The following is a 16,061-nucleotide window of genomic DNA, read 5'->3' on the forward strand; positions in this document are numbered from 1 at the left end:
TGCACTTTATTTATATACTATATTTTATTTCAAACGATCTGTTTCTTCATCAATGTTTTTTTTTGGTTTCACGAATTATAAAAAGTATATCTTAAATTTATTTTATAATTTATAGTTTAAATAAATTTTTTTTTTTACAGTTGTTGTCTTTCCTCGGACAGAATCTGAGGCGACATACAAAAATAACCTTAAAGAAGTTACCCGGATGTTACGTACGAAGCATGGTACAAATTATATGGTAAGATAAACTTCATTTTGATTTACAAACTACTTGTCGATATATGGTGTGGAAATAAACTAAATTTCATTTCAATACATTTTATGAATATAAACTACATTTTAATACACGATCAAGAAATGAATTGCATATCAAAGTATATAAAGAGATAAACTTCATTTTAATGCATAGTATATTCATATAAAGTACATTTTAATTGAGCATATTAAATATTTAACGTCATATTTCTTTGTCGACCCCCCCCCCCCTCAATAGCTCTTAAGACTCCATTTTGCATTCTGCCCTTATTTGCCTCTCTCGGCTACTGTGTTTTTCTAGTTTTGTTTTTCACCTTTATTTTATTTTAAATTTTTTCGTTGTCAATTTTACTTTTATATATTTTATTTTTATTGATTTTTTTAAAAATCGTTTTGTTTTTCTCATTTACGTCAGGTGAATCTTGAGAATGGGCACCTATTTTCGAGCACTTAAAACATGCGGTCTTTTTTCATCGTAATAATTTTTGAATCTAATGAAGTTTTTACATTATCATGGATAAAGCTTATTTTTCTAGAAGTTTATAACGGAAACTTTCGCAAAAATGTCATCTTTCTTTTTGCAATGTATATCTTTTTACAGCTAAGAAAAGAAAAAAAAAATTTTTTTGAATATTTATTGAGATATGCAATTTGTGTTTAAAAAGAAAGGCACGTGGGACTCTTTGAGAACTCTTTGGAAAAAAACTTGACGTTGCAAATAATTTATTTTTCTTTTTAATATAAGTATTATTGATATAAATTAAGCAAATTTGAACGTCAGAACTCTAATACAAAATTACCTTCATTAATAGTCTTGCAATTTACTATTTAAATACTAAATTATAAATTTAAAAAAATAAAGATATATAATTGTGTTTAAAATTGATCCATATCTCAATAATTGTTTCCTAAAAATATTTAGAAATAATTTCAAAAGAAATAAACAAATGTTTTTTTTTTTTTTTTCATTATCCTTGCAGAATTTCTGAACACTTGTTACTGTCAATTAAAAATAATCATTTTAACTCCTGTTAAAGTTCATATTCTAAAATTATATTCAAAACATGCATCGATGATAATATACGATCACTTCATCTTAAAAAAGGTCGCTGTTTGAAATTCAAGTTTTGTCAGTAAAAAAAGAAAAATAAATAAATAAAAAACATCCACGTGTTTCCAAAAATACTGTAAATAACTGTAAATTCTCTCTATGCTCAAAATCTTATACTTTTTTTTGGAATGATATTTTGATCATGTAATAGCTTTAGATGCATGTTTTTTACCCCTTTATTTTTTAAAAACAATTTCTTCCTGTGAACTGTAAAAAAATATATATTATCATCATGATTTTTCAATCGTCTTTCAGGAAGATGTAGCATTCGCTTATAAAAGGATAGCGAATAAAAAATAAGCTTTTATGTAAGAAAAGTGCCGCCGTTCACTCTTTTGCACGATTTCTGTTACGTTTCCTTGTCACAGTGCCTTTAATCCTTCACTCTTTTATGATTTATGATACGTTTTCATATCACAGTGCATTCAGACGTTCACTCTTTTATGATTTCTGTTACGTTTCCTAATCCCAATGCCTTTAATCCTTCAATCTTTTATGATTTCTGTTACGTTTCCTAATCCTAATGCCTTCAATTCTTGACTCTTTTATGATTTCTGCTACGTTTCCTAGTCCCAATGCCTTCAATCTTTCCCTATTTTATGATTTCTGTAAAGATCAATTTTTGTTTCAGTGTTATTTCTTTTTATTAGAATCTTGTTTCTATACAATTCGACAAAAATATTTCTAAATTTCCTCTGTATGTATTATTTAAAATTTATCATTGTCTTAATTATTTTTATATATTTTTATTCTTTGTGTTTAGGTTTTCAATCTTTCTGAAAAACGTTATGACTTAGCCAAATTAAATCAAAGGGTAATTAAATATTTTCATTAATATAATCATTTGATGGCATTTGTTCTCTTTTAATACTTTAGGAATAATATTTAATCATTTATTTATTTAGGTTCTTGATTTCGGATGGCCGCAAAACCTCGCTCCTCCTCTGGAAAGGCTGTGCAGCATTTGTAAATCAATTGATTCATGGATTTATAGTGATCCACAAAACATTGCAGTTATACATTCTAAAGTAAGTCATTATAAAGCTTTTAACGCTTCATTAAAGAAGGGAAAATAAAGCATAGAATTTAAAAGAACTTTAGAACTTTTGGAAGAACTTTGAATCATTACTAAGGGTACTTACTCATGTAAGGAATTATTCCAAAAGAATACCAAAAATTCGAAAAATTTACTTGAAACAAGGCTCTTACGGGTCAAGGAATTATCAGGAAATTTTATTTTAACTCTAAAAAACGCAGGAAATAGTCAGGGAAAATTGCAATTTTTTACAGAATACCTGGAAAATTCCTATATTATACCTGGAAAATAACCAGTCTTAGAATTGTCAGTAACAGTAATCAGTTATTGAGATTCGAGTTGAATAATTCTATCATCTATTACTATTTTATAAACTATTACTTTTTAGTTAAATTTTTCCTCGTTTCCCTTCTCATTCTTACAAATTTAAAAAAATCAAAGTTTTCTTATGAAAAATTGCATGGTATAGATTAAGTTTGATTTGGATTTCCATTGAAATTTACCTCATATATATGGAAAAGTCAGGGATTTTTTTTTTTTTTTTTTTGAAATTAAGTCGAAACCCTGTTGAAAATCAAAAATATTATTTTGTTTCATAATTGAAATATAAATTTGAAAATACAAACTAGTTTTAATTAACATTATTCTTAATTTATGAAACTTCGATAAAACTTTAAACTATTGGTAATTTTTATTAAACATCGAGATTCTAGTATTTCAAGTTTAAACTTCTTCTTATTAGCTAGAGTCTTTAAATATCTACTGGGACTCAGTGCCTGATGGCGATGCAAGTTTGTTTTCTAAAGGCTGTAGGCAGAATTTATCGCCGTAAAACCGTCGAAAGTAGTTTATCGATTTATATTTTGACCACTTTCTGATGATAGAATTTCAAATTGCAAAGTTTGTGAATGCCATATTATCGTGAGGATGAATTTATGTCAAATATAAATTTTGACTACTTTCTGGCTTTAAAAGCTTGAGACACAAGTTCGAAAGGAAAATAATTAAACAGAAATTTTTAAATTATATTTTTATTAGAGACTACAAAAATTACGAAATAATTATCCTTTTTTTCACTATTACAATTGAAATGAAAAACCAAGGATGCTTTACTTTCGTAATAAACTTCCACATAAAATTCAAAATATGTGCCCTGCTTTTTACATTTTAGATTTGTCAAAAACAAAATTTATTATTCTTTTTAATCTATTTAAAACGTAGTTCTAAATTATTTTCATGTTATTATATTTTCAAAAAAATTTGAATTTAACTTTTTTTTTAAAATTCTTCGAAATACTTTTTTTTAATTTTATTAATCTAATAATATTCGAAAAGTATCTACAACAAAAAGTATTTTAGGAGTTACGAAAAACATTAAAATGTAAGTAAATATTTTATGACTCTGTTAATTTTTATAATATTCTATAATCTCTGAAATATTCTATTTATAATATTTTTATAATTCTATATTCTATACTTATATTCTATTTATAATTTTTATAATATTCTATAATCTAGTGAAATATTCTATAATCTCTGCTAATTATAATTCTATATTCTATACTTATATTCTATTTATAATTTTTATAATATTCTATAATCTAGTGAAATATTCTATAATCTCTGCTAATTTTAAAAAAAGATGAACCGGTCATTAAATATTAAAATTATCAGGTAGCAAGAATTAAAAATAAAAAAGGGAAAATTTGTTCATGATGCGGGAAAAAAAGTTTCCGTGCTTTATTTTTTCTAAACTCTTTTACATTTTAATTACTTAAGAATTTGTAGATTAGTGTCCTAATTACGTAAATGTTTTATATTTGCAGGGTGATATCGGAAGAGCCGGCATTGTGATAGCAGCCTACATGCACTACAGCAACATATGTGCGAGGTTAGTAAATTAATATATAAGGGTGTCCCGTGCAGACCACCCTAAATATTTAATTTAAGAATTTGTGTCGAATACGGGTCGAAGAATGAGAAGTAAATTAAGCAGGGAGAGTAGAAAAGTCTGTTGAATCAATAATGTGGAAGGCAAATGAAAAGGCATCAAAATCAGTTTTATTGACTGATGATAGTTGAAGGTGTTTCTTATAATCGCCTTTTAACTAGTCTGTTTTCTGATGCAATTGAGCAGGTTCTGATGGTTCTAGTTCAGCTTTCCTCTGTAGTGATTTGTTATATTTCAACAGCATTTTTCTTCTTCTTGACTTTAATGTTACATTAATTTTATTATTAGATGATTGATAAATGTATATATATGTGATTCATAAAAGCTATATATATATATATATATATATATATATATATATATATATATATATATATATATATATATATATATATATATATATATATATATATATATATATATATATACACTGCTGGACAATTGCTAAGGACGGATCACAAATTTGCAATGTAGCATAAAATTAAACGGGACATGAGGCCTAGTAGGATAAAATATTGTTGCCACACTGTTTAGACGTTAGAATAAAGAATATTCATTGTTCTGGAAAGTACAAAAGCTATGAAACACATGAAAGAAAAAAAAATGTTCATTTGATGCTGCGCACGAAAAAATGGAGCAATGCACCTAAATGTCAGCAGGCAACTTGAAGAAAGGTGTCAGTACGGGATATGTTCACCGTGGAATGTGATGCAACATTCTATACGTCGTATCATACTTTGCACAACATTATCCAGCACCTGCTGAGGCAATTTATCCCATTCCTCTATCAGTGCACGGATAAGGGTGTTCTTGTTTGTCGGAGGATAGTTTCGACCAGCAAATTGCCTCTCCAAAGCATCCCAAACATTTTCAATGGGGTTCAGATCTGGAGAACGTGATGGCCATACGAGGAGTTGAATACCCTCGCTGTCTAGACAATCCTGAACAGCGAGTGTTCGATGACATGTTGCGTTGTCGTCCATAAAAACAAATTTATCACCGACAGCACCACGGAAAAGACGAATATGAGGATGTAGAACTTCATCAATGTATCGTTGGCCCGTCATAGTCCCATTCGCAACCACATGTAGGCGCGTGCGGCCAATGATAATGATGCGGGCCCACACCATGACAATGCATGTCGGATATCGGCCCCTTTCCTGGGTATTTTCTGGACGATAACCAGTACTACTCTCGAGCCAGATCAGTAGGCGTCTACAATCCGATGACAGACTGAACCTACTCTCATCTGAGGATAGTACGCATGCCCAGTCCTGTTCAGTCCAATTGTGATGCTCACGACACCATTGCAAACGGGCCGTACGGCGCTGTTTGGTCAATGGGTCACACACAACAGGTCTGCGGGCGTATAGTCCTCCTCCCTTCAAACGTCTGGCAACAGTTTTTCAGGAAATCTGCTTTCCTGTGACAGCAAGAAAGTGATTTGTTACCTGCTGAGCTGTGGTGCTCCTGTTCCTTTTTGCTGATAGGACGATGTATCTGTCTTCTGCAGGTGTCGTACTTCTAACACGACCTCCCCCGTGCAGCCTACTACACATTCCAGTAGTTTTAAATGATTTCCACAGCCGTGAAACAACGCTTTGAGCGATGTCGAACTCCCTGGCAACATCTGTTATTTTTCGCCCTTCTTCGATCTTTCCAATAATTCGGTCACGCTTTAAAATCATCTTAGTGATACCGGAAAGACATGCCGAAAACTTCAAGTTTGTCAACTAAATCTTTTCTGTAAAACTTTGACTTGAAACAACAACTCTCCACACGCGTCAAAACCTTTAAAGCTCTTATTAGCGCTATCACGTGATGAACAGACGTGGGAAAAAAAATTTGCATACGCATACCTCTTCTTACTACATACCGCACTTATTCTAATTTTCAACATTTTGCTTCCTTTCATTTTGAGGTTGGTATGGATGATAGTGTTATCCGTCCTTAGCAATTGTCCAGCAGTGTATATATATATATATATATATATATATATATATATATATATATATATATATATATATATATATATATATATATATATATATATATATATATATATATATATATATATATATATATATATTTGCGTGTGTGTAATATTATTATTATTATTTCAGTGCTGATCAGGCTTTGGACAGGTTGACGATGAAAAAGTTTTTTGAAGATCGTCTATCGGGTTCAATGCAGCCTTCTCAAAAGAGGTAATTAATCACTTTTTCAAAACTCTGTAGCCAATAACAAAATTTGAAGAAAAAAAACAGATATATTTAAATAAGCTATAGAAAAGAACATGCATTAATAAAAAATTGCATTAGTATTTCTAATTGAACTTTTCAATTTAAAATGAAGTAGTTGAATTCAACGGAAAAATCTTATTCTTCTTTGATAACAAAATCTTTAATTCAGCTTACTTTACTTATTTTGAACTTACGCATGCTGGAAAAGGTAATTAAGAACTAGGAGTGATGCCGTTCCAGATCTGGGAATTCAACCGTCTGGCATAAAAGGTCTTTAAGACTATTATTGATAAAAAGATAAGAAATTTTATTTACTAAATAATCAGTTGTAGATAAAAAAATTTATTTACAAAATAATCAGTTGTCCTTCTTTGGTTAATATTTTCAGCTTCCCTAATGAACTTCGTGGTGTTCTGCCAGAAAAAGTCCTATCATTTAGGGCAGTGTTTCCCAAACTTATGACCTTTGTGTACCCTTTCTAAACTTTTCGTAAGGCTGTGTACCAGTAATTAAGAAATAAATGTACTTTTTATTATAAAAAAATTGCACAAAAGTTAAAAATAACTACTGGCTGTTGACACCACTAATTATTAACTGTAACTGCAAAAAATAGCCAATAGAAAAATACGTAAACGTAAATTTTCATGGCTAGCTTTGTTTTTAAATAAAAAATTTTAAATTTTCGTTTGTTGCAAGATATTCCACATAAGAACGCGTACCCCCGCTAAACTGTTCCCGTACCCCTTGGGGGTACGCGTACCACACTTAGGGAAACGCTGATTTAGGGTTGCTTTGCTAGAAAAAAAATTGTAACCACTGATCAACATTACACTTTCTGGTAAATCTTAAAACCAAGCAAATGATTACTATATATCCTTTATTACTCTTCACTACGGTTCAAATTAACCAGAAACATGTTGTAGGTGCGCACCTTAGTAAAGTTGAAGCCAATTTACTTAATGACTCCAAGATACCGATAGAGTATTAACACCGAAACAAGATTAGATTTATTAAGGTATCGGTATCGTGGTTCAATTTTGAATCTAATATCTTTGATGATATGCTTTGCAGGTATGTGCATTATTTTGCTGGTCTTTTGTCTGGTGCAATAAGAATGAACAACAACTCCATTTACCTTCATCGTGTCATCATACACGGAGTGCCAAATTTTGAATCCAGAGGAGGTAAACATTTTACTTTACAATACACCTTTTGAAGTGTTAAATTTTTTTCTCTGAAAATGTAAATTTATCACCCGAATCTTAAGTGAAATTCTATTAAAAGTAAAACAATGTGTATATTTTTTTTCACAAACTTTATAAGAATATAAATCGAAGGAAAACCGCCGCGGAGAAAAAAATTCTGGTAAAATTACCGTATTATATGGTAATAACTAATAACATTTCCTATAAAAAAATAATAATTCTAGTTAATAAAACCTAAATATACGGTATTTAAACCATTCATTTGGTAATGGTACCGGGAATTCCTGTTTCCAAAATTATGGTTTTTATTACCACACATTTGGTAAAAAAAACTCATCTGGAAATAAAATTTAACAGAATAAATAAAATTAATGCCCTTTTCTGATTTATCATGGTAAAATTACTAAATTTTAATCAGATTAGCTTTATTTTATCACATTAAAAAACCATATTTTATTGTAAATTTCGCCAAAATCATTATTTCGGGCTTACCAGAATTTTTGGTGTTTCCCTTAAACCAGAAACTCTAAATTTTACCATACTGTAATAATTTTGACCATACACTTCTCCTCAGCGTGTAAATAAAAAATACAAAAATAAATAAATTCACCAACTTTTTTTGAGACTTTTATACTATTATGCAGTTAATGACTTCGCTACAACGTCCATTCATGGCGTCAAAACTTTTTTCTGTGCATCCTGAAATTGCTCTGGATAAAAATTTTATTTGAAACTAAATCTGACCTACCTCATACACTTCGGTTAGCTGGCAAAAAAACATCTTAAGTTAACTCCAATTTTGGAATTGTAAATTAGTTTCATTTTTAAGTGTGACAAATGTTAAATATTTAAAGAATTAAAATTTTAATGCACTGAATTAGGAGAATTCAGTTTTTAATTTTTAAAATATATTTTATTCATTTCAGGTTGTAAGCCTTTCATCAAAATATATCAAGGAATGCAGTTGATTTACACATCTGGCGTTTAGTAAGTGTGTAAATAATTTTAACCTATTTAAAAACATTCTTAATTAAAGGAATATAAATTTAAAAAAGAAAGTCTAAACATAAATGAAAGGAAATATCATTCATACTGCTTTGAATTTTTCTATTTTTCTTTTCGTAATTAATGAAGCTTGGATTTTGTAATGCAAGTGAAAATGATATTTTGAATAACGAAACAACTAAATAAACAATTGATCACTTTTTGGTTTTTAAATGGTTAATAATAAAATTCAGTAACATTAGTTTCTTTATTTTTGCAGCTCAGCGACTGAAAAAACTAAAAAGATCATCATCCCCTTGGAAAGTGGGTTGCAGGTCCGAGGAGACGTCTTCATTAAATGCTATCATATGAGCCATCGACCCCTTGCCAGATACACAGTATTCCAGCTTCAGTTTCATACTTGTACAATTAACTCAGATCATGTCATATTTGAGAAAAGCGAATTAGACAGCGCCTGCACAGGTAGAATTCTTTTTTTTTTAAATTATTTTTACTGTCATAGTCTTTTTTTTTCTTAAGATTAATGTTGTCCAATATGAATCCTCTATTGTCCTATGGGAGTTATCTGTTGTCTCATAACAGTTTTTCTATTAAATAATATTAAATAAATTATTCCAAGTAGCTGAAGCGGCAGGATATTACTTGATTAAAAACTTTATTTGTTCAAAAATATACAAATGGGAAGTAACAATCAACATGTTTCAAACGCTCAAAAACAGGCGCCCATTATCAAGACTTACCAGACGTGAATGAGAGGAAACTAAAGTGTTTTGAAATATAAAACGTATAAGTTGTCAACAAAAAATGAGAAAACTGGAAGAACCAGAGTAGCTAAGAGAGAAAAAAAAAGATGAAAAACAGAACAAAAATTTATACCAAAGAGGCCAAGATTGCTAAATCAGGTTAAAATGCATTTCCAGGCACTATGGAGAGTGGTGAGGAATTAATGTCGTTAACAAGGTGTAGTGATTGGACCTGTCCAACGACCCAACGACCTGCACGCGAAGTCGAGCACTTTACGGTAGAACAATTTAACGAGGACCCATACCACACACCCTCGGTCCCTATGTAGACTGATCCAAGTGATCACCCACCCGCACACTGACCGCAGCCAGTGATGCTTGACTCCGGTGATCTGCTGGGAACCGTTGAACCACAAGGAAATCAGCTGGAAATAGAATAAAAGCATTAATTGTGCTATCAAAGAAAAACACTTATCGTCAGTGATAGAAGATTGTTAACGTTTTTGCTTTAGATATTGAATCATAAGTAACAACCATAATTTGTTCTTATAGATGACAAGAAATGATCAGATACTTGTATTGAAATGTATTTATTTCTGTAAAATTCGCGGACATTTTGATTTTGTAAGGGTTTCAATACTTCAATGTTTTTATTTTTTAGGTTGTCAATAATTCAAGTTTTGCTTTGATTAATTATTTTTCTTTTTTATAGATTCTCGATTTTCTGCTTCAGGAAAAGTTGAACTGATGTTATCGAATCATCGTGAAGACGTTCGAGGTAATTATTATAATTTCTTTTTTTTTTCTGAAAAAAAAAATTATTTTTAAATACATTTCCTTAATTTAAATAGTATGTTCACTTATACCTTACTTGTCAATAGCGTTTAAATATATTTAGTTAGTACAGGAATAGGAGGCCTATAAATAAAATTTCATAAATTGAAGTCCAGATCAGGACAGTCTTTGAAACGTTTTCTTTTCCAACGTTATGCTTCAAATCTACGTAAATTTAATTGTACAAAATAAAACGCTTGCTTTTCCAGTGTTATACTTCAACACTTATTTATGTGAAATGTATGATTAAAATTTTACGTTACCAACGCTATATCGCTAAGTTCATCCATATGAATTAGGTGATGGAACGATTGCTTTTTTAACACTGTCACACGATTCACACTATTAAGATTTACAATTGGTATTCATATTTGAGAATTAAGACATCACGATTCCTCAGGGAAAATTCCAATATCGGTACCTGCATCAAAATAATTGCTAAGTTATAGCAATAACCGTGCAGTGGTACGCAGGAAAAAAAACTGCAGTATGGGGCTAAATTCGAAAGGTCAGCAACCGGGTGGTTTTACTTGGTGCCTTGGCGATTATAGTTAGCGCGAGCAGATCCCGATAAGTTAACCAGTTTAATCCCCGGCGGCTGGTTGATACGAATTCTGATTGATCACAGTCCTAGAAGAGAGAAGGCCTCAGCACGGGTTACAATAAACCAGAACTTTGATCCTTTAGTTGTTCAAACGTAATGACATCTTTCATAACCCCCGCTGCGCAGTTTAGTAGCCCGGAAGTAACGACACGTAAACGTAGTAACATTTTTCTCAATTTTTCCCTTCTGCGCAGTTTATGTTCGTTACTTTGGACTACTAAATTGATTTGTCCTAAGGCCTTCTCTCTTCTAAGAGGCGCTGCCCCAGCGCTGACGTAGAATGTCCTCATTGGTAGGTGGATCATGGGTTAGAATCGGCAGATGCGTCTCGCAAATGCTGTTTAGTTTCTTCAAAAAATCCCCCACTAAGGCTAATTTGTCTCGATGCTTGATCCAGGAGTTCCTTTGTCTTCTAGATTGGGTTCAAATTTACAAGGATACATTGATAGTCGTAAACTCAGAATTGAGTCGTTTGTTCAAGGCCGGTTTTAAAATATAAAATAAAAAGATTCACGATATACGCACCCAGATTTATGAATCTAAATCATTATGAATTATGATTATGAATCTAAAGTCATTAAAGTTATTCCAATGACTCATTTCATTGTAAGTCTTGGTATTTAAAGCAGATGTGTAAGTTTAATTGTCAGGGTCCGCATAAGCATTCGCCACCTTTCCAAATGCGATAAAATCGCAAATTTGAAGAATAAAATTGAGTTTTGGTAAAAGTATTGGCGAATGATTTTTTCTACTGGAAAGAGAAATATACTATCTTCTAAATTACTTCAGAATGAATTTTTCTACACAAATCAGTTGTTTTTATTCGATTACAGTTATTTTCTGTAGATTCGCCGCATAACCAATTGGAATCGGGTCCAAATAATATAAACCTGAAACAAAGTAGTTTTCTATGGGGAAAAAATTAATCAATAAAAATATTGTTTAGATTTGTATTTGTCGAAAATTGCCAAATTGGTAAATATTTTTGATATTTGGCTAATAATTTGAAGCCTTGATTCTGAATGTGCTTTTTTCTAGGTAATGGGTCAGTACAAGATTCAACAGTTCCTGTCTGGAGTGCTAATGATCCTCTTGTCAAATGGGATTCCTACGAGAATTTCGATTTAGCACCAGAGGACAATTTGGATGGTAAGTGCTCCTCTCTATATCACTACTAGGTATTATGGCACAAAACGAAAGCACGCGGCAGAAGAAACAAAAATGCCAAAATCATGCTTAAAAATTTTTCATATAAATATGAATTCAATAAATGTACTGTTTTCAGTTAGAAAAATTTAGTTTGAAATGTAAGCTAATTTAAAGATATGTTAAGACGTAGCAGGATAAATGTGCTCTTTAATGCACAATGTATGGACATTAATTTTGAGGAATGATTTATTAACTCTTGAAGTTAAGCAATGAATTGCATACGCAGTTAATACGTTTGGAAATTGAGGTGTGATGCACTTTTGCACTCTGATGTATAAATTTCAGAAACAGTCTTCCTTCGGAATGACGTTGGGGTTTTTCTTAATAACTTCGACGTTTTTAAACTTTGTTTTCTTAGCATTTTTTTAAAAAATTTTTGCAAATATTGGGAGATTTGTCCGAAAAGAACGGTGAATGGTTCATTCTCCAAAACATCAGAAACCAATTGCTAAAGGAACAAAATTTAAGGACGTCGAAGTCATTAAGGAAACTCCAACTTCTGGATTTCAGAACTTTCGAAAATGGACTATAAACCTTGTTTCTGAAATTTTCTTTGTACAAATGAGTACAGAAATATGCTGCCGTGCAATTGAAAAAAACAACGTAAGTGCTGCAGAATTGATTCCGAGAAAAGTAACTTGACAACTTATCTCCTTCTATTGATAATGCTATAAACGCTAAAATAAAATTTTAAAACACTGATAAAGCATTTTTTTTTTCTTTTGCAGTATGTAGCTTACTATATAATGAAGTCAAATCTATACAAATCTCAATTTCGTATTTTTTGTCGCGTACGTTGTTTTTTTTCTTCAATTGCACGACATTTTGCACATTGCAGTAGTTCATGTTTACTTAGAAACGCAATAAATGGGGTTATAATTCGCATAATATTTTCAGGAGTTTCTTTGATCAGTTCTAAATAAATGGCCGCACCTTGCATATTTTGTACATCAGTCAAAATTAAACTAGATAGGACCTACATAGTAAAAACATCTCAATGTTATATTAAAGAAATATTTTTTTAATCAAAATGCGAAGAGAGAATCATTACCATAATTAATAAAAATAAAACAAACGTGGAGCTAATATTAACCAAACTAGTTTATTTGATGAATCTAAATGTGTCCTAAATAATTTCGAAATCAGTACAATAATTGAAAAAAGTTGAGTTACGTGCCATTTACAGAACACGTCGCTTAGTTATTGTAAAAATATTTTAAAACACAATGATAAAAAAATTCAAGATTAGTGATTATTTATGTTCTATCCCCATTTAAAACTTGATCGCAGTTATTAAGTATACAGGATATAACAAATTCATTTGTTTTTAGAATTCTTGTAAAATGAAATCATTATCACAATAGTGGTCAAAAATTATTATTTAAGTGACGAAAAAAGCTTTCAAAATCTGACGAACCTTTATTGGGGAAGTCATTATTAAAAATATCAAAGCAAGTTTAATTGCCATATGAAACTTGAAATTGTATCTGATGATCTTTTTTTACTTCTAACTTTCTTCATTTGGTAATCAAACAAGTTTTGATATTTTTAATCTCGTCTCCCCCCTTAAGGAATCATCTTGTTTTGGTGAAGCTTTATTTTTTTATTTGAATATTTATTCGCTACCCTTAATTTATGTACTTTTTGGATTCTTTTTTTTAATAAGGATATCAAAAATTGTATGTTAAGGGCGGTCGTTACGTAACACCCTGTATATTTTTAAGTGCAGTGCTACTGTATATTTCTTTAAGTGGCGCAAAATGATTGATAATATTTGATTACTTCCCTTAGATGTTGGTTTACTTGAAGGGATGTTACACGGTGAGTGATTTGATATCTGGGCAATGGGCACTTTGGTGCATGGAATGCTTGCACGCGCCAAATGCATGCCAATAAATGAAAAAAAAAGTTTTTAAATTTAATTAAAACTAATGCATGTTTGGAATTAAATGCATGATTTATAAATTCTATTTTAAACATATTCCTTGAAATTAAATTTTCTTTAAAAAATATCTTTTTAAAATAATTATAATAATGGTAAAAGGTATCAATATTCAAAAAGTATTACATTTGGAAGGTTAGAATGATATATAGACAAAAGCAAAAAGTACTTTTGTTAGAAATAAATGCTATATCAATTCATACCCAGTAAAACTTTTCCAAGTCAATATTAAAATATATTTCTTGTCGTCATTAATTGTGATCAATTTAAAAGTTATAAAAACTTCACGCGATACACGTCGTCGGTGAGTTTTTTAATTGTTGTATAAAGCTCAAAATGCGTGTTTACGAAAATGGACACAGCTCAAAATGTGTACTTGTGATAATGGACACAGCTCGAAATGTGTGTTAATGAAAATGGACACAGCTCGAAATGCGCGCTTGTGATAATGGACGCAGCTCAAAATGCGTGTCTATGAAAATGGACACACACACAAAAAATGCTCCTTTTCTGTTTTCAACCTAAATTTAACAACTAAACTGGAAATTGTATGCCAACTTTCTTAATCGCTAAGCTACGGGGACTTCAAGGCCGAATGGCGGGGTATATTACAGTTGCAACTTTTCAGCCGTTGTCTTTGTATTCATATTGCGAAACAATAAAGTAGGTTTTAAAACTCTAAATTCCTAAAACGCTAATTTTTCAACCTATTCGCAATTATAAGTTTATAACATTCGTGGCAACATAGTAACAACAATTGTTGACTTTTAAAGCCTTTTTTAAGGAAAAGACTAATTTGATAAAATGTACCAATTGATTTATGTAAATGAACGATTTCACGTTAGGAATTTATTTGGATTCATTAGTTTATTCTTTTTATCCTGGATAGCCTGATTGGCAGAGCACTGGACTTACGTTCGTGAGAACGGGGGTTCGAATCCAGCCGGTCGAAGTCTCCCCCTGTATTAAATGGTGACTGGTGCACGTTAATCTGTCGGGTCTCAACGTCCTCCCTGTTCGCAAAGCAAATTATACCTCTGAGGGTAATAAATTGGAGATTGATCGTTCTCTGGTTCAGGTCGAAATTATGATTTGTGGATGAATGAATGGCCCTATATAAACGAGTGGGACGTATGGGTGTGGCAGATGTCGAATGCTTGGCTATAGATGGCGCCACTGGAAAACATGAGGAATAGTACCCTTTTTCTTTTAATGGCCTTCGACAACAAGAAATTTATTCTTTTGAAAAACGAATTAAATGAAAACACGTATTTCGAGCTGTGGCGGAATTTAAAACTCAACGATGACAATTTTTCTTCATTTTAAGATGGCGTTGCTTTGTTAAATTGCTTGCAATTTTACCTTTTTTCCCTCTATTTCTTGCAATTTTTTTTAATTTTGTAGAATTTAGATGATTTGTATATATAATTGTGTTTCAAATGTTAAACAACTTAAATATTGAATAATTTAAGTAAATTTTAAGAAAATGTGCAAACTGAAGTTTGCATAAATAATTTTTCAAATGTGAAAAGATTTTTAAAACTGATTTTATAGATATAAAAAGGAATTAATAAATTTATTTATATTTATTTAAAGTCAGCAAGGAATATATTCTTGATGTAGAAATCATATATATTGCGTGCGCGTATGTGACCAATGGCCTCTCTTAAAACCATTGTGTTACTTTAATATTATTTTCTTTTAGATTTGGTTTTTATTTGTTACTGATTAACTACTATCATCATAATATTTAAACTTCAAATTTTCCTAATTTCTTTAGTTTAGATTATTGTCATCTTTTTTTTTCTGTTGCCTAATAAATATTATTTTCATAATTTTAAAGTTTGAACAACTGTCTATATTTTTATACATGATCTCCACTTCTGTCAATGCATATTAAAAAATGCTGTGACAGTTTTTGTA

The 16,061-nt window shown here is 30.6% G+C and overlaps 1 protein-coding gene across 43 annotated transcripts in view; it reads left to right on the top strand.

Annotated features, from left to right (window-relative positions):
• by (focal adhesion protein tensin) overlaps positions 1-16,061 on the top strand; it is a 365,221-nt gene that overhangs the window by 311,781 nt on the left and 37,379 nt on the right. For 22 of the 43 annotated variants that reach the window (XM_043039853.3, XM_071177131.2, XM_071177109.2 and 19 more), the window contains 10 exons: positions 141-238; positions 2,130-2,180; positions 2,272-2,394; positions 4,229-4,293; positions 6,477-6,560; positions 7,668-7,780; positions 8,728-8,788; positions 9,066-9,268; positions 10,262-10,327; positions 12,026-12,136. In XM_043039853.3, the coding sequence (XP_042895787.2) occupies positions 141-238; positions 2,130-2,180; positions 2,272-2,394; positions 4,229-4,293; positions 6,477-6,560; positions 7,668-7,780; positions 8,728-8,788; positions 9,066-9,268; positions 10,262-10,327; positions 12,026-12,136 (975 nt within the window). Of the gene's footprint in view, positions 1-140; positions 239-2,129; positions 2,181-2,271; positions 2,395-4,228; positions 4,294-6,476; positions 6,561-7,667; positions 7,781-8,727; positions 8,789-9,065; positions 9,269-10,261; positions 10,328-12,025; positions 12,137-13,987; positions 14,018-16,061 lie in introns of all 43 variants that reach the window. The other 21 variants (XM_087156864.1, XM_043039852.3, XM_071177108.2 and 18 more) reach the window with 1 other exon arrangement.

Source organism: Parasteatoda tepidariorum, chromosome 2 (assembly GCF_982258835.1).
Source record: "Parasteatoda tepidariorum strain Cologne lab strain chromosome 2, Ptep-v5.0, whole genome shotgun sequence".
Lineage (NCBI taxonomy): Eukaryota > Metazoa > Arthropoda > Arachnida > Araneae > Theridiidae > Parasteatoda > Parasteatoda tepidariorum.